This window comes from Cyprinus carpio, chromosome A24, assembly GCF_018340385.1.
Source record: "Cyprinus carpio isolate SPL01 chromosome A24, ASM1834038v1, whole genome shotgun sequence".
NCBI classification, from domain to species: domain Eukaryota; kingdom Metazoa; phylum Chordata; class Actinopteri; order Cypriniformes; family Cyprinidae; genus Cyprinus; species Cyprinus carpio.
The window spans coordinates 20,807,980-20,830,090 of NC_056595.1; the positions used below are offsets into that span (position 1 = coordinate 20,807,980).

A 22,111-nucleotide genomic window follows, 5' to 3' on the forward strand; every position below is an offset into this window, starting at 1 on the left:
AATAATTCCATTTTAGTCTCTTCTGCCTCAGAATCTTCAAGGTGTGTTTTGGCAAAGCTCAGTCGTGACTGCATGTGGTATTTCTTGGGGAGTGGCTTTTTCCTTGCAACCCTCCCATACAAGCCACATTTGTGGAGAATGTGTGATATTGTTGTCACATGCACACAATGACCACTCTTTGTCATAAACTCCTGCAACTGCTTCAGAGTTGCTGATGGCCTCTTGGTCTCCTCTCTGATCAGTTTCTTCCGGCTCTTTCATCCAGTTTGGAGTGACATCCTTATCCAGGGAGGGTCTGTGTTGTACCAAATACCTTCCACTTCTTAATAATAGACTTCAAAGTGATTCTAGGCATTGATAAAACATTTGATTTTTTTTGGTATCCATCTCCTGACCACTAATTTATCCCGGAGATCTTTTGACAGTGCCTTGCCACCCATAGTTGATTGTTTGCTTCAGTTGCACTACCAAGGACCGAAATGCCCCAGTAAAGCTCTTTTCATGCTGAGCTCAAAATGACCACAGCTGAAAGTCAAATGGCTTTGTGTTCCATTGAGAACGTGAACTATTTCTTTAAAGTGTGACTCGGAGAGCAGCAGTATGCACCCTACTGCTCTCCACAGTTGAAATGAATGCAGAGAATCACTGCAATGCAACAGGTAAGAGTGTATGTGTATGTACCAGTGTGTGTGTGTGTGTGTGTGTGTGTGTGTGTGTGTGTGTGTGTGTGTGTGTGCGTGTGTGTGCATGTGTGGACATGCATACTGTACATATTTATGTGCAAATCCTGCTCTACACTTGCCTGTGGATGTGTTAGTTTGACAAGATACTCTCGCTCTGTGTATGCATAATGAGTCAGGGGTTTTCAAACTTTTTGTTGACCCTGAAATGTAATGATACCCCTTCCTAAAATAGATGGGTACAGGCAGGTATACTTGGGGTTGGTAAGATTTTTTCATGTTTTGAAGTCTCTTCTGCCCACCAAGGCTACGTTTGTTTGACCAAAGTAAAAACAGTAATATTGTGAAATATTATTACAATTTAAAGTCACTGTTTTCTATCTGAATGTATTTTTAAGTCATTTATTTCTGTGATTCAAAGCTTAATTTTCAGCATCATTACTCCAGTTTTCAGTGTTACATGCTCCTTCAGAAACAATAATATGCTGATCTGATGCTCAATAAACATTTCTTATTATTATAAATGCTTAAAACAATTGTGCTGCTTAATATTTTTGTGGAAACTGTGATACATTTTTTTTTTGTTCAGGATTCTTTGATGAACAGAAAGTTCAAAAGAATAGCATTTATATAATGCAAGTTGTTACTGTCACTTTTGACTGAATTAATACAAATCCCAATAATTTTTTAATTGTTCCTGACCCTAGTTCTTGGACAGAGTGTATAATAATAAATATTATTAAATATATAATTATCACAGATAAATATACAAATAAACATTTCATAAATATATAAATATAATTAATACATATTATCTGGAAAATATTTAATATGTTTTTACCTACCCTTAAGAGTACTGATAGATGTATAGAAAAAGAAAATATCAATATAATATATTAATGAAATAAAATAAGTTTGAGTGTGTGATCAAAAGTGATTAATCTCACAATTTACAACCAGTAATTTTAATAAAATGGTAATAAAAACATGGAGCTAGATTTTTATACTAGCGAACCTCTGCAAAACTCAACTGAGCTGCTGTGCTCTTCTGAATAGTAGACACATGGTTGGATACAGTACCAAGTCAAAATTCAACCTTCATTTTCTACTTTCAAGCCCACTTTGGTATCCCCTGAGCGTGGCGTTACTATAGCAATGCAAGGTCATGGGTTCAATTCCCAGGTAATGCATGAACTGGTAAAAAGTATGTCTTGAATGCAATGTAAGTCGCTTTGGATAAAAGCGTCTGCCGAATACAGGTAGTTTTATTCACCATTTTTCTGTCATTAACCCATAAGAGCAATGGTAAAAGTGCTGCTTTCTTTGGCAAATAACACTAACAAAAAATATATACCGTAGCTGCATGTTGTGCCTACAATTCTGAACAAGAATAGTCTGTCCTCTCAAACACCATCCACAAAGACACATAAATGATGGACGGAGAACAGGGATGCACACATAATGGAGCAGGCTAGTGTTTGAAGGTCTGACCTCAGTTGAACACATTAGTGGCTCTGAGTCACTGCATGAACCGAACATGAACTTGAGTGAAAAATGAGCGGACAAAAAGGGATGTCCATAAACCAAGTGCCCCTACATTTCTCAAAGGATATTAAAAAAAATCTCAAATGGGAAACATTTCCAATGACAAGTCCACTCTTGGCAGGGCATAACGACAAGGCCGTGTGCTTTCTTGCCCTTCAAGAAACCACAAAAAAGTTTTTGACGAGAATGAATGAATGAGAGAGAGAACATTAGCCAGTCTAATTGACGTAGATTCAGCCCCCTGCTAGCCTGACAGAAGACACTAGGATAATTACAACTGCCAGGACATCCAAATCACTCAACCCAGTGTGCAATCACAGGTTGAGAGCTGACATTAAAAAGCGACTTGTCATTAGCATCCCCATAAATATCTGTGGCTTGATTTAGGGCTGTACCAGTCTGCTTACGAACCCTGATTGTCCCTGCCGCCACATTGTCTCTCGACTCTCGGACACCTCCTGGATCTCCGATCTCATGTTGGCTTTTTAAAATGACTTTTTGAAAGTCGAAAAGCAATTCACTAAACACTTGCGACACTTTTGTGCATGAGATTCCAGCACCAAAACATCTTAGTCACTAACCACCCACAAAATTTAGCTTAACAAAACGCCATCTGCACTGATAGGTTGTTGTTTGCATATTTAAATTAAGTCGCTGTCATTCTTTCTTTGCTCAAACACACATTCTTTATATGCAAATTAAGCTTATTATAAGTTACAGTTTATTCTCAAAAGTCAGCGCGTTTTGCTTGATGCAATTAATGTATAGAGCTTCATTTAAAAAGGATGTTTGCATAAATTCTTCATTGATCATGACAGCAATAATTCATCAAATAATGAAATGGAGAAAAGCAGAATTTTCTGTTAAAATGTTCATTTCATCAGAATACCTGGATACTTTTTAATGGAGAAAATAATGCACGCAATGCATGTAAATGAACAATGCTATTGGGAGTCCGATAATGAATTCCCAACAAAATACTTGATTTAAACCAACCAACAGCCCATCCGCCCACTGTATGCCCACAAGAACATCTTTATTTTTTATTTCAGATACTTTATTCCAGCAGCAAGTCACTCTCGTCTTGCTTTAATGTGATTGATGCCTTCAGCTCTTTGATGTTTCAGCCCTTGAGATGTTTTTCTGTGATGAATAAAAGGCAGGACTAGGAACGGCTCTAAACAGAATGTCTTGTAGAAATGCTGTTTTTTTTTTCCTTCAGATTTCAATCTGATCGAAGGTTTTTCTTCTGAGGCTGGTGGATAAACATCAGTGATATTACATCCAGGTAACATTAAATGCTCCAACAAAACTGGTTCACCACTACAGCTCCTAATTAGAAGGCATGATGCATGCTTAGACATTTCTCTCCACCACAGAAAAGATAGTAATTGCTTTAGTCAAAGCTAAATATTCATAATGGCACTAAAACAGGACAGTGAAAGCAATACTCAACCACTCTAAAGATCCAAACAGGTTTTTAGACAATCTCAGTAACACTTTAGATTAGGCAAAAACATATTCACTATTAACTAAGTGTTTTCCCTCAAGAAAATTTTCCTGCTTATTGAAACTAAGTAAGGTAGTTGCTGTGGTAGTTATGTTTAGTTACTGGATAGGGTTAAGAGATCTACAATAAGGTCATACAGAATAAGGCATTAATATGTGCTTTATAAGTACTAATAAACAACCACTATGCTAGTAATATGTATGTTAATAAGCAAAGTTAATAATACATTGTGTTTCCTAATCTGAAGTGTTACCACAATTTATTTTACTTTTTTACTTATCATTTCCCAGTTTCCACCATTTAAGGTCATGGTATACAGTAGATACAATTGAGGAATACACTAGAAAGAACTGCATCCACTGATACACTGGAAAAAAAATAAAAAATACAAATGTTGTATAAAATGTGAAAATGTGAAAGCGAATGCACATGCTTTACCAAACTATATTTAAATTTTTAAAAATTGAATTTTATTTTAAATTTATTTGAATTAAGTACTTCACATTTATTTTGAATTCATAATGTACACCATTTAAAAATTATTAATTAATTAATTTATTTGCATATTTGCATTATTGCATATTTCATCTGTAAATATCGGGAGATTTTAAAATTTGTCATGCAAAGTAATTTAAAAGTTTTTGAAATATAATAAAATAAATTAAAATGAAATAAAAAAAATGCTCTTCTCTTTTTAATAAAATAAAATTAATTGTGGCAGGTAAATAGCAAATTAGCGAGTGTGAATAATGCTTAATACACACAGTTAATTATAAGCATGATGCAACGCTATAATATACCATCTTAGATAGTGCCGTATATAGTTTAATCAGTATGTGGGTGGTTGGTAAACAATACACAGATTTTGCACAACTGTTTCTCTTATTTTCTCTACTTCATGTTCTCATTATCTATAATTTTCCCCATTTCTCATCTTCAAAACACACCATTCCCAGCATTTAAGCTTGTGGTTTAGAAATACACAGAGCAACTGAAAGACGAGGTTAGTCGTAATGGACTCAGAGCCCCGACATCAACCCCTACTACTGGATCGGTTGGCCATCAGGGTGACATCATTTACACCAATTTAAGAGGCTGAAGGGGAAATTGCATATTGTTTGGTTCTAAATTATATGTTGTGCTTCATTTCTTAATTAGATCCCTGAGCCGGGCGGCTGTATTTATTGGTGTAGTATCTCTCTCACCAGGCTTTCAGGATTACCACAGCCCTAAATGCATTTTGCTCATGCGAGTAAAGCAGAAATAGACCTTGATGTTTCATAACACAACTGGACAGAGCAGAGCTAGAGATGAATCTATTAGTTGAGGTGGATTCATTGACGGCTACAGGGTAATTCAAGGCTAGAGTTAAAGCACAGGATAATGAAAACAGAAACTGGAGAAAATGGACAACCTAGGCAGGCTCATTGGAAATACGTGCCTGTGCCTCCATTTCAGGAAAACTCTAAAAAACATACCCATACATACAATTAAATGCAGTTTCCAGCTAAAATTACCACTAGTGGCAGTAATACACCAACTTTTATTGCCTTTTCACATAAATAATGATTATGGCACAGATTATCGATTAAAGACTTATGATACAACTCAAAACGCTTTTGCCATAGTGCATGATTTGTAAATTAATAGCTACATTTTTATGTTTGCATCACATAACCAACTGCATTTGTATGGCTTTCTGACATTGTAAACTTGCTCAGTAGCACACCTTGTATAACATTGCACTTGCGGGTACAAATTTCGTGGAACACAGGTCACAATCAAGAGTTCAAAGATTTGTAGAAACAAGCAAAAATGGCATGTTTGCATCATCAAATATATATATAAATAATATATATATATATATATATATATATATATATAAATAAATATATATATATATCTCTCAAATTCGCTTTTGTTAACATTATCATTAGGTTTAGGGAAAGGTTTACTGTAGATGCTACATTATTTACAAGAGCATTTTTATCACCACTCACCAGACATTTCATTTCCAAATTAACACAATATGTATAACAATGTAATACAATTTTGCAAGATGCACATTCATCTGTTTTCAATAAAACTGATCTCTTTTAGTGTCTCTCACTGGACATTTCAGTTTGAAAATGTAGATAGACGGAATGATTGATAGACAGAAAGATTGATAAAAGAATATAAAGGGTATAAAAATAGCATACTTTAAATATGAACTTTGGTTCTGTACAAAGCAACATGAAAATATAACGTTGCCAGATTCATGTACATCTGTTTAGGATAAAATTGAATTCGCTTCTTCCAGAATTTAATGGACATTTCACTTTGAAAGTGTTGCGAAACGACCAATATAATTTTGCAGAAATATCAACACAGCATGTTTTTTCCAATGAGCCTGGGTTGGATATGGAGGTAGAAGGATGTACAGTATGAGAGAGAGGAAGGGAAATCAAAAATGGCAAATTAGATGAGGCTAATGGAATAAGAAGCTTCTCGCTGAGCTACATGTCTCCTCGTTTGTCCCTCAGAGAGTTTCCAGCCATCCGGCCTCTCATTTAGTCAGCTTTTTAGCCATAAATGACAGAGCTAATTAGCCACTTTTCTAGCAGCTGACCAAACACAAATCTTTCCAGGCCAGCAATAAGCTGGCAGCCTGAGACAGTCCGTGATGCCATTCTGAGCACTGCAGTGCCTGGAGGGGCCCCTGGTGGTCCGCGAGGCAGCATGAGAGGCCCCTGCGGCCACATCATGTGGATCTGCTCATTGCATTACCCCAAAAAATGTCCTAATGGCAGGGTGCAGCTTTTCAAACTCAGACAAACGGGTCTCTGTAGTCCCTTTCACTCACTGCACAAGAAATATTTTCCCTCTCTCCTGTGCTCAAATTATAGCCCTACATTCCCCTCTCTCTCCCTTGTTTATGTACCATCACAATCTATTTTGATTTAGCTTTTTCTGGTCCCAAGAGACAAAAAGTTTGGAATCTGCCTGTGAAGTGGACATGGAGACTTAAGACACACATTTATAAATACTGTTTGCTAAAGCAGCATTACTATGACTGAATTCGGAATAGCATACTAGCACACTCCTCTTACTATTTCTGCCAAATAATGATAGGTAAAAATTGCATGAGCACTGTATTCTAGTATACTATTACAAATTCAGCCTATTGGTATTGCTAATAGTAGTATTGCTAAAATTGCTCTTAGTATTGTTAAATTTCAATTCCGTTTCTCAATTTACAGTGAATTGAGGTAGCAAACAAGATGTAGAAATGCTATAATTTGAATGCAAGGAAGTAGAAGTAAAATGAATTTAAATGTTATTATTAGCTGTAAGCCTACTGCATTTTTATCTAGAAAAGCAAAGTTTGTCATATTTCAAATGTTTACTTGATAAAATCTTGTTTGAAAGTCATAAAGCAACAGATAAAACGATATAGATATAACATATATAGAGATAGATAGATAGACAGACAGACAGACAGACAGACAGATAGATAGATAGATAGATAGATAGATAGATAGATAGATAGATAGATAGATAGATAGATAGATAGATAGATAGATAGATAGATAGATAGATAGATAGATAGATAGATACAATCCATTGTATCAATCCATTATGAGGTAAAGTCCTCTCAATAGACTTATACACAATCTATCCAATGACCTCACTGAGACCAGTGCAAGTGCATTAAAAGTCAAATTAAAGAGCAGTAAACCTGAGCTGCTGGAGAACTGTATATACTGATGTCCTTGAGCTGGTTTCTTTCATATCTGTCAAAAAAAAGCAATAAAATTAAAAATAAAATAAGAAACTGATATGGGATGAGTAATACACCACAGTTTAAACTTTAAGGTGTATTAGATTTATATGTAAACATCAATATGAACAAACTTATAAATGACCTACACATATATTACAATATTTTATATACATATATTCATTTAAGAATGTATGTATGACCCTAGACTTTTGAATGCTAGTGTACAGTACATTGGAGCAGCATGGAAGAACATTTTCATGCCAATTTTAACTTGAACACAAATATCAATACACTCTCAAATGTCAAAGTAGGATCAAATCCATGACCTTTAGGATGCAATCGTATCATACAAGTGTTTTATAATCGTGGCATTTAATTGTGTGAATCTGTCATCTACACCTACTTGTGCAGAGTAAGCAAACTGCAGCCAGTCCAGATGGTCTGTGACTAGGGGACGGAGCTTCAAGACCAACCTATCAACAATATTAATGATGTGTGAAGGAAGAGCAACTGGTGTGCAGTCTATAGGGTTGTTAAGATGAACACGGCAGGAAGTCTTCCAGACCTGAGGCAGCTTCTGCAGACTTTAATGGGAGGGAAATTAAGGCCTGAAACACTCAACAGAGCTGACTGGAGCATATCTCCTACACCCCGGGGCAGATTCCTGTGTGAAGATTACCCAAGTCTCTCCTCACCTGGTCGGCTGAGATAGGGTCAGACCACTGACTCAGAGTCAGTTTTTCTGACGAAAAACGGATTCAGCTAATTAGCCTTGTGTAGCTCTGCTATCAACCTGTTTGTAGCCAATGATGGATGATTCCACTTCCCTCACAGAGACCCTTTCGCTCGGCATTCATCTGCTCTTCAGGTTTTATCTCCAGACACAAGAAGGTCGTCGTCTTCTTTTTAAGCAGGATCCTCAGGCCCTTCATGGTTTTAATTCCATTCAAGTTTATTTACATAGATTAATTCCTATCTATCTATCTATCTATCTATCTATCTATCTATCTATCTATCTATCTATCTATCTATCTATCTATCTATCTATCTATCTGCTAACAATAATAGCCAATAATCAAAAAAAAAAAAAACAACAACATGGAAAAGACCGTTTCAGCTACTTTAATTTAGCTGTTTATCTATTGGATGGGCAAGTGGCCTTTTCGGGTTGGTACTTCCCACCCATAGCCACGCCTTGATTTCTAATGTCATCACCAATCATTCGAGTTCATTCCCTGGAAGGATTGTAATGATTCAGACATTTGCATAAGAGTTGCAAATCACGGTGGGAGCCGCCTCCCTGATGATGTGATTGCTGTGTGAATTGGGGTGGATCGAGATTTACAGCATCGGGGTGAGATGAGGTTAAATGCAATATCTCACATTGGGTTTCCTTATCAGGGAACATGGCTAATTAGGGGTTTCAACATGACTAATTTAATTGAGCATAATTTTCTCTTCAGGTCCGCAGGCAACATACCAAATATAGATTTAATAAAAATTGAACAGCACGTACTCATAGGAATTACACGGCACTAAAAGGGATTTAAGACCTTATCTGATGCACCGCTGAATATTTCTGCCATTCTATAGCACTGTACTGAGTTAAAACGACAGAAGAAGAGTTGTCTTGGGGAAACTCAAATATCTCCTGCAGATTTCAAACTATATTCTGTATACTTTGTCACCAGTAATCAATTACATTTCAAGAGATTCAGTCTCTAAATTCAATCATAACGTGCACTAATTTCAAATGCCAATATTTTGGATAACTATATGAAATTATATAAGCAATGTGCACTTCTTAGAATATTTATTATGAGAAATTATTCATACCAGAAAGGAGCCAGACTGAATGCAAGATATTGCCTAATTATAGTTATTTGGCTTTTGTCTAATTCAGGGGTTTTTAATATTTTAGATGCCATGGACCCCAAAATATGATCCTCCTGGTGCAAAGGGGCCCCCATCCTAAAATTTAAAAGGTAGCTATATATTTTCATGCATAAAGACCAAATTATACTGTGGAAAAAAGTATATTATAAATATGCGTAACCATTGTGTTTTATTTATATAATAATTTTTCATTTGTTTACATTATTTTATTTTGCTACATTACATTATCTTCTACTTGTCATGTATTATTTATTTTTTTATTGCAATAAATGTTTATTCAATTTGTTACTGAGTATATATATATATATATATATATATATATATATATATATATATATATATATATATATATATATATATATATATATATATGGTTTTTAAAATATATGTTTTTATTTATATATTTTCCCATGCATCCTAAATAAGCAATGTCACTTCAAGAATATTTATTGCACAAGCTGCAATAAATGCACCGATGAATCTTTCACAATAAGACTAGAAACGTGCATTAAGAAAGTAAATAGCGTCAATTCTGATTTCACTTTCACTTTAAGTGAGTCATAAAATCTAGATAAAAGTCAAGCAGCCGTATTTGTATCCAGCACACTGAGACAGGTCAAAAACAGATACAGGTTATAAATAGGCTATGAATATCAAGTTAGACAAAATGGCATCTCTGGTTTTGATGCATTTTAGCAGCAGGAATCCATCTTGGGGGTTCCTGTATGGGTACACAACACCCTCCGACGCATACTAAATGCAATTCCCCTGCATTTTTATTCACCTAATTAAGATGTTACAACAGAGGACAATTCCATCAGCGGCTAAAATGAGGAGATACATCAACAACAATCCAGCATCTTGACAAGATGGTAAGATGCAGAGGAGAAAAGAATTGAATTTTGGGTGTCTGATTATGATGGAATAGGCCAATCACCCCTTCTCTCTCACACACACACACACACACACACACACACACACACACACACACACTTTATGGTAACACATCTATATTCACATTCATACTGCATATGCATTTGTATTTCTCTTCCATCTCTGTCTCTGATCTGCGTTATATCCATTGAAAAACCTATGCAAACATTGGATTCTGTAAAAATAACATGCTTCATGGTTTTTGTTGGTGCAAAATTGAGTGTAAATGAACCTCCATTTGGCAAACACAGTTATTTTGCCCTGTATAACAGAAGTGCATAATGTGTTTGCAGGTGGCCGTAATCAGGAGCTGCTATGAGCTCCAATAACTGCTATATTTACAACATAATTTAACTAAAAATTTCTAAATGCTGCATTGTACAAGTGTTTTTATTTGATTCAATGAAATGGATCATTAATGTCTTTAGGAAAGTTAATGGCTAAAGCAAAATGTGTTAAAACCATTGAAAATTCACAATATTGTTGAATTGTACTGTATACTGCCAACATAATAATATAAAGTATATTGCAAACATTTAATATATCACCCTGTCTCCTAATGTTATCCACCAAATATTTGAAATGTTTTCACAAGCAAGGTGAAAATGCCTTGCAAAAGCTTTTATGGCATTTCATATTTTCAATTTCAAGTGTTTTTGCTTTGCTTGTGAAAACACCAGCTAAAAATAACTGGCTAAAATATTGCTAAAAACAGCTGGCTAGAGTAACAGCAAAATAGACTGAGAGAAAGAAAAGTGATGTCAAAGATAGAAAATCCTTGCTTGATGGGATTGTGGGTAATGATGTTTGTTTAGACGCAGTGTGGCGAGTGAAGCTGTAGTTTAGCAGCTGGGTAATGTAATTACCACGGTGCCATCAGAGCACTCTTGATCTCATTTAAATAGCTTGTTTGCTGTCACAGAAGCTGTTGACTCGAGTCTGTTTGTCTAAAATCACCAGATTTGATGGACATCTCCCTTTCTCTGCATTTCTTTTCATGTGAAGCTACAAGAAACGATGTCAGGAGTTAAAGACGAAAACAATTCGGCCACTTCCTGCGAGCCTGCAAACAGCATCAATCAGAATTAACGCTATTAGTGGATTAGATCCTTAGAAATACTAAATATTGTGTCAGCTCTCTGTTTCTGTCTCTGTGCCACACCAGAATCTAAAGTTTGGAGGGTCACAGAGATGGATGGAAAAAAGGAAACAAAGAGAATTATGGGAGCACTTGAGAGAGAGAATATTTATGGGGGTCACATCAGGTCAGGATAAGGAGGAAGGCCCTCAGGATCATTTATAATTAAATTGCAAAGACACACACAGTATATATGCTTTCTGTTCTTCTGAGTATTGTGGGGTTCTTTTTTTTTTTTTTTTTTTTTTTTGCAAACAAAAATATTGGTAAGGTAAGATGCCAAAGTTCAAGAATAGAGGACTTTAGAGACCTTAATGGAAATAAAAAACCTGTATTACAGGAAAAGCAAAATAATTTACTAGCAGTATTAGCTCAAGCTGAAGTAAAATGATGCACAAATCAAACTCAAACATATTCAGGTTCGGTTTTGGTTTGTATAAGTGAACTATTTCATTAACCAATAACACTACACTATTCCAGAGCTTTTGTCATATAACAAATGCTAATAAGATTTATGAAAGGCAAAACACGTTCTACACAAGTAAGCATAGCATACGGTTTCAAATTTGTGGTCATTAAAGATGTTTTTTTGTATGTTTTTAAATGTTCTGAATGTCTCTATTCTCACCAAGGCTGCATTTTTCTGATCAAAAATGCCATAAAATTAAAAAAAAAAAAAAAAAAAAAAAAATAAAAAATAAAAAAAAATAAAAAAAAATACTGTGAAATATTATTATAATTTAAAATAACTGGTTTCTATTTGATTATATTTTAAAATGTAATTTATTCCTATGATGAAAAGCTGAATTTTCAGCATCATTACTCCAGACTTTAGTGTCACATGATCCTTCAGAAATCTGCTCAAGAAACATGTTATTTTTATGACTGTTGAAACCAGTTGTGTTGAATAATATTTCTGTGGAAAAACATTATTTTTTTTAAACCTTTTCAGGATCCTTTGATGAATAAAAAGTTCAAAAGAACAGCATTTATTTGAAATATAAATGTTCTGTAACATTATAAATGTCCTTACTCTCACTTTTGATCGATTTAATGCACACTCGCTAAATAAAATTCTAGCTACATGAATAATAAAACATTTAGCCTAATGACATGTAAAGTTAACTTTAGCACACCTTTGTTATCACCACATTAACATAAGCACATACTATGGGCTGCGTTTGCAATACATTGACTCCAAACGTTCTACGTTTGCATACTTGCATAAGCATATTTCTAGCCATAGTGCTCAACATAATTTTTCCTCTCAAGCCCAAACGTGCTCACACACACTCGCTCACACACACAGATACACACAACAGGATTAAGATACCGTACTGTAACCCAGCATATATTTACACAGACCTGTTGTCATTGTGCCCCATTCAGACATGCACAGCTTAATCCCACAGTCTGGACAAAAAAGCTCACATGTTTCTATTGTTAAGCTGAATTGGAGGACGTCTGCCAGGGCACACTGAGCTTAGGGGCTGTCATAAGAATTGGAGCAAAGAAAGGAAACCAAATCTGAAGACCCTTTCATGTTTCATGAGGTTCTGAATAGTAACACTGGCAACAATGGTAGTGTAAACACATCCTATTGAATATTGTGGAGCTGTCTGCAAGTACACCAAGCATTTGATTGCATGCAAAAAAAATACATTTTGTGTTTCTTATTCTTAATTTTGATGTAAAAAAAAAAAAAAAAAAAAAAAAAAAAAAAAAATCATAATTGCTTTAGTTTAATCTCTTTAGAAGGCTTTAACATCTCAACAGTTTCTCCTAGAAAGCTAAGTGATGCCAAATAGACAATTAAGGTGAATCAGTTTGTTGTAGAAACAATTTTTACTCAGAAACAGGGTTATATCATCGAGATACTATTAAAAAGTTTAGTATTTAGAATTAGTTTTATTTTTAGATATTCTGTTTTCTTTTTCATTTATCTTTAGTCATTTTTTTGTCATTTTTTATTAATATGTCTATAGTTTCAATAATTATAAGTAAAAAAAAAAAAATCCATAAGTTAATTTTTATTTCAGTTTTAGTTATTTTAGTACATTGAGTTAAACCAAATGAAAATGAGAAATGTTGTAGCTTAAATAAAATATGATTAAAGTTTGTTTGTTTGTTTGTTTTCAGTTAAAGTAACCATTTCAAGTAACAATTTTCAGTGGTTTTAGTTTAAGTTTTAGTTAACTATAACCTAACTCAGAAACTTCTAGTCTTTTTCCACAATTATTACAAAGAAACAGTGAGTAACACTGAATTGAAATTTTAAAGTTCAAATACTGAAATAGTATTTTCTTGTAAAACTAGTACTATAACAATCTTTATTTACAACTTTGAAAAATACTTTTTTTACAGTGTAAAACATGTAAGACTTGTCTTCAAGATCCAAAGTTTGCAATCAAAAATGTAAAAAGCTAAAAAACAAAAAAATGAGTAGCAATTCTACTCCTATTCATTCTATATAGTAATAAATATACAATTAAAAAAAATGGTGTAGATTTTACTTTGAAACAATTTTTAATTGCTAGTAAACTTCGAAAATGATAAAAATAAATTGAAATAGTATTTTCTTGTGAAACATTTTCTTCTATAATCTATTTCATTTACAACTTCAATAAAGTGTACACTATTAACTGCATACAAGATTCATATTTCACAAGCTGTATGTCAGCAATTGACTCAGTTGTGTATATTTTGTCTTTAAGAAGAGGAATTTTAGTAGAAATATCAGAAATCAACCTAATATTTGGAACAAAACCATGAGCACTCTATTAAATTTCCTGAACTATGAAAGTGCACACTCAATATAATTCTCATCTGGTCAGTTCTACTCCCATTTCTTTTCCCAAAGCGCAACATTTTTCTCTGAAATAACAACTCGTCCTTAAAGACTGCACCAATTATCCGTGTTTGTGCTGATTACAGAGTGAGAAGCAGAATAGCAATGAAGAACGGCTGCTGACAGTAGTTGTGGAATGATTAGGCCAGGACAAGGGTATCGTTTATGAATTTATTATTGGTAAGTATGAGACTCCCCGTCCTTCTTTATTCAGGCTGGGCTAGATATGAATTGGCTTTCTCCAGTAATTAATGACTCTCTGGAGCAGTTTTATAAAGGATATTACCTGTAACTGAGAGGATGGTGTGGATGGCAAAGCAACTGCAATTGCTCAGTCCACAGAAAAAGACATGTATTTAAATTGTATTTGAAAGAAAGTTAAAGGGATACTCCATCCCATATTGAATATTTTGTCATTAATAACTTACCCCCATGTCGTTCTAAACCTGTAAAAGCTCTGTTTGTCCTCAGAACATAATTTAAGATATTTTGGATGAAAACCTGGAGGCTTGAGACTGTCCCATAGACTGCCAAATAAATAACAGTGTCAAGGTCCATAAAAGGTATGAAAGTCATCGTCAGAATACTCCATCTGCCATCAGACGTGCAATCTGGGTTATATGAAGTGACGGGAACACTTTTTGTAAGCAAAAAAAATAAAAATAATAATAACTTCAATAATTCAATAATTCCTTCGTCAACGGTCTCCTCTGTGTCTCTCCATATCACCGTATGCTGCGTATGCTCTTCTCTGTTACCCGCGGCACAAGGGTGTGCTGTTTCTACATGTATTTAGTACTTTGAAATAAAACAGCGCATCCTTGTGGTGTGGATGACACAGAAGAGCATACACAGAACACGGTGATAATGAGAAACAGAGGAGACCGTTGACGAGGGAATTATTGAATAAAGTCATTATTTTTGTTTTCTTCGCTTACAACAAGTGTTCCGTCGCTTCATATAACCCAGATTGCACGTCTGATGGCAGATGGAGTATTCTGATGGTGACTTCCATACCTTTTATGGACCATGACACTGTTATTTACTTGGCAGTCTATGGGACAGTCTCAAGCCTCCAGGTTTTCATCCAAAATATCTTAAATTGTGTTCTGAAGACGAACTGGGCTTTTACGGGTTTGGAACGACATGGGGGTAAGTGATTAATGACAAAATTTTCATCCCTTTAAGTTGCTATAGGGGAAAATATACAGTATATATAAATATATATAAGAAAAATATTAACAAAATGTAATTTTTTAATGGTGCCAAAGAAGCTGATTATTATTTTAGATTAAATGACAGGTTGAATAACCAAAGAGTTGCTGGTATCCATTGACTTACAAGTGTTAGTGAAAACAGAACAAAACAACTCTCAGCAGATCATTCTTGAGTGATGCTTCAGAAAGCACAGGTCATGTCTTTAATATTTAATAGTGCTAATAATAAATGAGATGCACATACTGTATAAAAGTACAAAATAAAAAAAACACTCAATTAGTAACAACAAAGGGGTAATAACAAGGCCTTGTTGCCCTTCTTCTCTCTTTAGCAGTCGTTCTGAGTCTTCTTATTGTAATCACCTCAGTGATTCACATTTTTCTCGCAGTATGTGGCATGTTTTGTAACGGCTTCACAATTGAGATGTTTTTGTCTCTCTCAGAACATACACCTCATGCAGGAGCACCACAAGAACAACCGCAGCTCTTCCCCAAATGCGCTGCTTTTGTGAAGACCATTACTGCTCTGTTTAATTTGATAATTTCAATGGTTAAAAGCAGCGGGGGCTGGAGCAGGATTTGAATAGGCCAGATGTGCTGCGCTGCCCTCAGACAGGAGAAAAAAGACACATCAAGTTCTTTTGACAGCGGAAAGACTCAATAAGGTCTCCAAACTTCACCTCAGCGATATCAGCAGGGCTCCTGAGATGTGAGCAAGCTGATTTCCTAAACTTAATCAACCCTGAGGTCATATTAATAGGGTTTCAAATGAAAGTCAAAGATAGGAAAAGTAACACTGCGAGTAAATGCATTATATTTAACTGATTTATATTCAAGTGACATCAAAATTATAGTAAGCGGGTATAATGATGATATGGAATATTACAATAATTGTATAGCTGTGGACTGCAAAATTTTGACTGTGACAACCATAATTAAAGGGATAGTTCACCCAAAAACTTTATATATATGTGTGTGTGTGTTTTATATTTGTGTGTGTGTGTGTGTGTGTGTGTGTGTGTGTGTGTGTCATTATTTATGTTATTCCACACCTCAATGCCATTTTTTTTTTTTTTCATGAAAGTCCACGGGGTCCACTCCAACGTTGTTCGGACCCTAGTGACTTCCAAAATATCTTCTTTTGTGTTCTGCAGAAGAAATCAGGTTTGGGAAGCTGAGTAAATAATGACAGAATGTTTCATTTTTGGGTAAACTATCCTTTTAAATACAGGAGCGATCATCTTAATCAGTTTTTCTATGCCAAGGTCTCTCATTATCAACGTATGCTGTGTATGCTCTTCTGTATCATCTGCACCACAAGGATGTGCTGTTTCTACATGTATTTAGCTTTGATTTGAAATAAAACAGCGCATCCTTGTGCCGCAGATAACACAGAAGAGAATACAGAGCCTACGGTGACATGGAGAGACACAGAGGAGACCGTTGACAAAGGAATTATTGAATAAATTTTTTATTTTTGTTTTCTTCGCTTACAAAAAATGTTCCCGTCGCTTCATATAACCCAGATTGCACGTCTGATGGCAGATTGAGTATTCTGATGACAACTTTCATACCTTTTATGGACCTTGACACTGTTATTTGTTTGGCCGTCTATGGGACAGTCACAGGCCTCCCGGTTTTCATCCAAAATATCTTAAATTGCGTTCTGAAGACAAACAAAGCTTTTACGGGTTTAAAATGTCATGGGGTAAGTGATTATTGACAAAATTTTCATTTTGGGATGGAGTATCCCTTTAAGTATAAAAGGCAATGGCAACTATTTATTTTGATATATAATTATCAATCAATCAGTCAAAATTATTACCTGGACGATATGTATTAAAATATTACCTGAATGATGTGTACTTATTTTTTATTAATGTATAAACTAAAATTATAATTTAATAATTTAATTACAGTAATAAATAAACAATTATATAATGATAAATATAATTAAACACTAATACATACTAAGAGATGAACACTTAGAATCTTTCACAAAACTATGAAAAGATGTGAATTCTGATGTCAGACCATTCTAATGTTAAAGTAGCACAAGTTTAGAAAGGCCCTAATGAACGAGTCGCTTCACAGACTGTCAACAAAGCCACTGCTGAGTCATAGTCCTACAAAATCTGCTTCATTACTCAATATTTATTGAGTTCTGGCAAGTGGAGGTCTGTAGGCCTCAATCCCCACGGTCCGCTTGTGCTGCAGGCATGCAGATCAGCAAGTATATCAACCAGGGTGCATCTTCGGCTACTTTATGAGCCGGCGGACAGAATATGGATACCACTGACATCTTTAGCACACTCAGTAGACAAGCTGATACATGCACACACATACGCTTTCACTCAGTACTGCGAGTGCACCGCAAAAATATAAAGAGAGAATGTACAAAACAAAATAGATGAAAACACTGGGATGCTCGCAGATGGAGCTTTTAAGTGGCATTTGAAAATGGCAGCTTGTGTAATTTTTGTCAATCTCATTCACACAGGGACACAATGGGCCCAATCAAACCACTCAGTCCAGCCCGACCACCAGGCGAGCACTTACTGCTGTCAGTCACAGCACAGAGCAGAAAATGGCTTTGGATGCTTCCCTCGTAACGTTTTCCTTTCAGAGCTCCAATGTGGACGACATCTTCTTCCTGTGCTAATTAAATCTCCCAGATCATAATTAACTTACAGACAACTAAAATTAACCGCAATACGAGAACCTCAAGATTTGTTAGAGGCCCGAGAATAGTTCAGAGCTGTTCAAAGAAAGTCAATACTTCGTGGCACAGTTGCACTCACTCCCATTTTAATAATATTTACACTTACGGCTTCTCTTGGAAGATGAAAGCGAACGCTCCGTCTGATTTCCATTTAAAGATTCAAATCCTCTTAAGCTTAATGTGGGATGCCACATTGCATTATTGAGCAGCTCTGAAATTGCAAAGTCTTGCCGGTTGTTTTCTGGGTATATCGACAGTTTTGATAATCTCATAAATGCAAAAAAATTCCACTTAGCGAGCATGAGATAGATATGTCTCAAGGCCATGAATCCAATTAAACATCTTTGCGTGGCAGAACGGTCAACGATGTGATGACACCTTTGGCTACATTTCTATCCGTCAAACTCTGCGACCGACAACCTGCAATTAAGAAAAAAGCAAACGTGCACTGCTGCGGACCCGGTTCTGATGGTTCAAAAGAGTAATGAATTTTGAGGAAGCAATCAAGTCGAGCTGTAAAATTCTGTTTGAGGAGCAACACTTTCACAGCATAAGCAATTCATACATTAAACCAAAAAAAGGCTAAATTAGAAAACATATCCTGCATTTTCAAATATGATAATAGCCACTGCTGCTTCACAGATACCAAGTGAGTCTTATTAATGTTTTTTGTGTGCTGTAAACAGCTTAAAAATTCATATGCGTTTCTGAGCTCAGCTCATCATCAATGGCGTGACTGGAATTTCTCTAAAGCAGCTGTGGCCGGTTCCATGTCAAGTGAGGACATGTTTTCATTACAACCCCATGTCACATCGCAATGTTAAAATAACTCACGCTCGATGGTCACATACAAACGCGCAGTCGCTAGACGTGACCTTCCGAAGAAAACACATCCTCATTTTTTAATGAGAATGACAGGAGCAGAATAAACCCATTAGATGAAGTTTGTAAAAGCAAGTTGAGGAAAGCCTTTAATGCATTTATGTGCTTTGTTATGTATGTGGGTGAAAACCCTGCAGTGGTGACTATGAAGTCTAATCTTTTTTCTTATAGTAGACAGTTTGAACCTGTTTCTCATTTAGAGAGCAAACGCTGTGTGTTCAGTTGCACTGTCAACCAGCAGCTCAGTGCGGAAAGAATCAATTATACTGGAAGGAAAGTTTAACAGGCTAATTTAATTAATGTTATTGCTGTACTTAATATTGCTCATACATTAGCAGCTGTTTCATCGAGACTGTCTCTTGCATGTTCTCTAACTCCAATTTCTCATTAAAGGTTATTGATGTGACTGACACCATCTACAGTCATTGTGACAAAACAACAGTGATAATTCCAGTTTCTTACATATTAAAGTTGTATCAACTGCATTTGTGATGTAAATCTACCATTCTACCAGTTTGGGGTGGCTAAGTTTTTTTTCTTTTCTTTTTTTCTTCTAAGAAATCAATGTTTTTATTCAGCAAGGACACATTAATTTAATCAAAGGTGACAGTAAAAAATTTACATTGTAACAAAAAAAAATATATTATTTCTATTTCAAATGAATGCTGTTCTTTTGAACTTAAAAAAAAAAGTTTCCACAAAAAAATATTCAACATTGATAATATTGATAATAATAAATGTTTTTTAACAGCAAATCAGCATATTAGAATGATATCTGAAGGATCATGTGAAACTTAAAGACTGGAGCATTTTTGATCAAATAAATCCAGACTATTTGGCTGTTTGATCTTAAAACTTTATTTTTACATTAAAAAAAAAAAAAAAAAAAAAACTTTCAAACCTTCTTTTTTAACATTTAACCATTTACTTTGCCAAACTTTGCTTTAAAATTACAGTTTTCTTTCTAATTTTATTTAAAATTCATCCTGCTTTCTTACGTTAAAATTCCAATTGGAATTCTGCATCCGGTTTACTCAGTTCAAATTCTAGAAGTTGAACTGGAATTAATAAGGCATTGTAAATTCTATATCGAATGAAGCACAAACCTGGGAGGACAAAAAAAAATTCTTGACAGTGAAAACTTGCTGCATTACACCTGGTACAGAGAGCACGAGACATGATTCAGAACTGAAACTGTCCAGCTAAAGTCACACATATTCTGAGCAAAATATATCTACACAAAAACAAACTATTGTTGTGTTTACAGTCCTCGGCTGCCAAAAGTCCCTTTGACAGTACCTCCCTGATTCTCAAACAAATCTATCATTCCTAAGACTTTCCCTACACCTCCTCTTGACATCTTCTCACAGGGTGGGTGTCACGTCCGTTGATCTGTCTGCTTGTGAGAGCGAGTGTATCTAACTAAATAACCCGTGTGTCTGCAGTAGAGTGGATTGGCAGAAAGATCGTTGCTGTGGGCAGGAACCTGTCTGGAGACGCCTGAACGCTACACACTCCGTTCTGATTTGGTGTCAGGGCACAATGCGGTGCAGAGATGAGGTTCAGATAAGCAGTGACCCTCTACACTTATCTGGATTCCAGTACTTATTTCCTATCCTGGGTTTAGACAAATGGCTTGATTATCATAAACATGCGACCTAAAATCAACCTGTTCTGTTTATGCAACCTTTCCAAACTTATATTTAAATTTAAAGCAGTCAAACTATGTTTTTAACAAAGGTAAGATAATATTATTTTAAATATACAATTTTTTGCATGCAGGTTAATTTCTACAAGCATCTTTATGACATCTTTATGACTTTATGATATGTTGGTGTGATATCTTTATAAGTAAATAAAGCTGAATAAAACAAAACTGTCAATCTTCATTTCAGGCTGCAAAGCAACAAAATGTGATTATTTTAAAGAGGGTGATTATTTTTTATACCCACTGTATGTATATATAAAATAATAATACTCTTTTAAAATAGAAAAGACATTGCCATTACAGAGGTTACAGCAACTGTGTTTTGATTATTTCTTCTGTTCACTTGAGCTTGTTACTAGAAAAGCCACACTATAATGAAAACACATCCTAACTTCCTAACACTTGTTCAAAGGGCAACAGCATATATGAGAGGAAAAAACTACCCTGGCAAATCTCTCTCTGAAGCCCGACAGGCCTGTCAGAGGTTCTCAAATGCTAAGTCTTCTCTGACAGCAGGGCTTTCGCTTTGAAATGTTCCTTCCACTCAAGTAGAGTTTAATCACATGAGTTTGCTCATGCTAGTGAAACCATGCTGGACCAGAACACATGCAGTGATGCTGGTAAATCTGACAGCAATCACAAGGCCCATCGTGTTTTCAAACCCCTTTAATTAATCTGTCACTGTAGATCCAGAAACACAAGACAAAGTTCCTGGTTGCTTCGACCTCATCAACAACCTTCAGCACCGCACACACAAATGTGGACATTTGAGACATTATTCACTCATAATTTACACTTAAAGCTATCATATAACTTCAAAAGACTAGTGATATACAGTAGAAGAACAATTTTCATTGTTCTTTAAAGTCTGGCTCCATATGACTACAAGCTGATAAATATCCACCTCCATATATCGTTAATACATTCCAAGTATCGTCGCACTGTTGTACACAGAAAAGTTGGTCTCAGTGCTGCCGGTCAGATACAACAGAGCTGTGGAAAACACTTTCACCTCTCGTGTCTGACACGTCTGTCCATCATCGCAGGTCTAGACTGCAGAACTCTCATTTAAATGGCTATTACTGATGGTGGCCTGCATTAGAAGGCGTGAAATTCAGAGCTCATTAATTCCTACAGGAAGGAGGAAATAATGAGGAAAATCAAGCCTGACTGCTACAGATAGGGATAATGTCATTTTTCCAGACCTCTCACTCAAACTCCAGTTCAGAAAATGCTGCGGTTTTCCGCATCACATGAATGATACAT

General features: G+C 35.3%; 1 protein-coding gene across 3 annotated transcripts in view; it reads right to left on the reverse strand.

Annotated features, from left to right (window-relative positions):
- LOC109089489 (RALY RNA binding protein like) overlaps positions 1-22,111 on the reverse strand; it is a 118,506-nt gene that overhangs the window by 61,235 nt on the left and 35,160 nt on the right. Inside the window, exon 2 of one of the 3 annotated variants that reach the window (XM_042714614.1) lies at positions 7,457-7,511. The exons of the other annotated variants lie outside the window; for them this stretch is intronic. Coding sequence (XP_042570548.1) covers positions 7,457-7,511 — 55 coding nt within the window. The remainder of the gene's footprint in view (positions 1-7,456; positions 7,512-22,111) is intronic. 3 annotated transcript variants of the gene reach the window in all.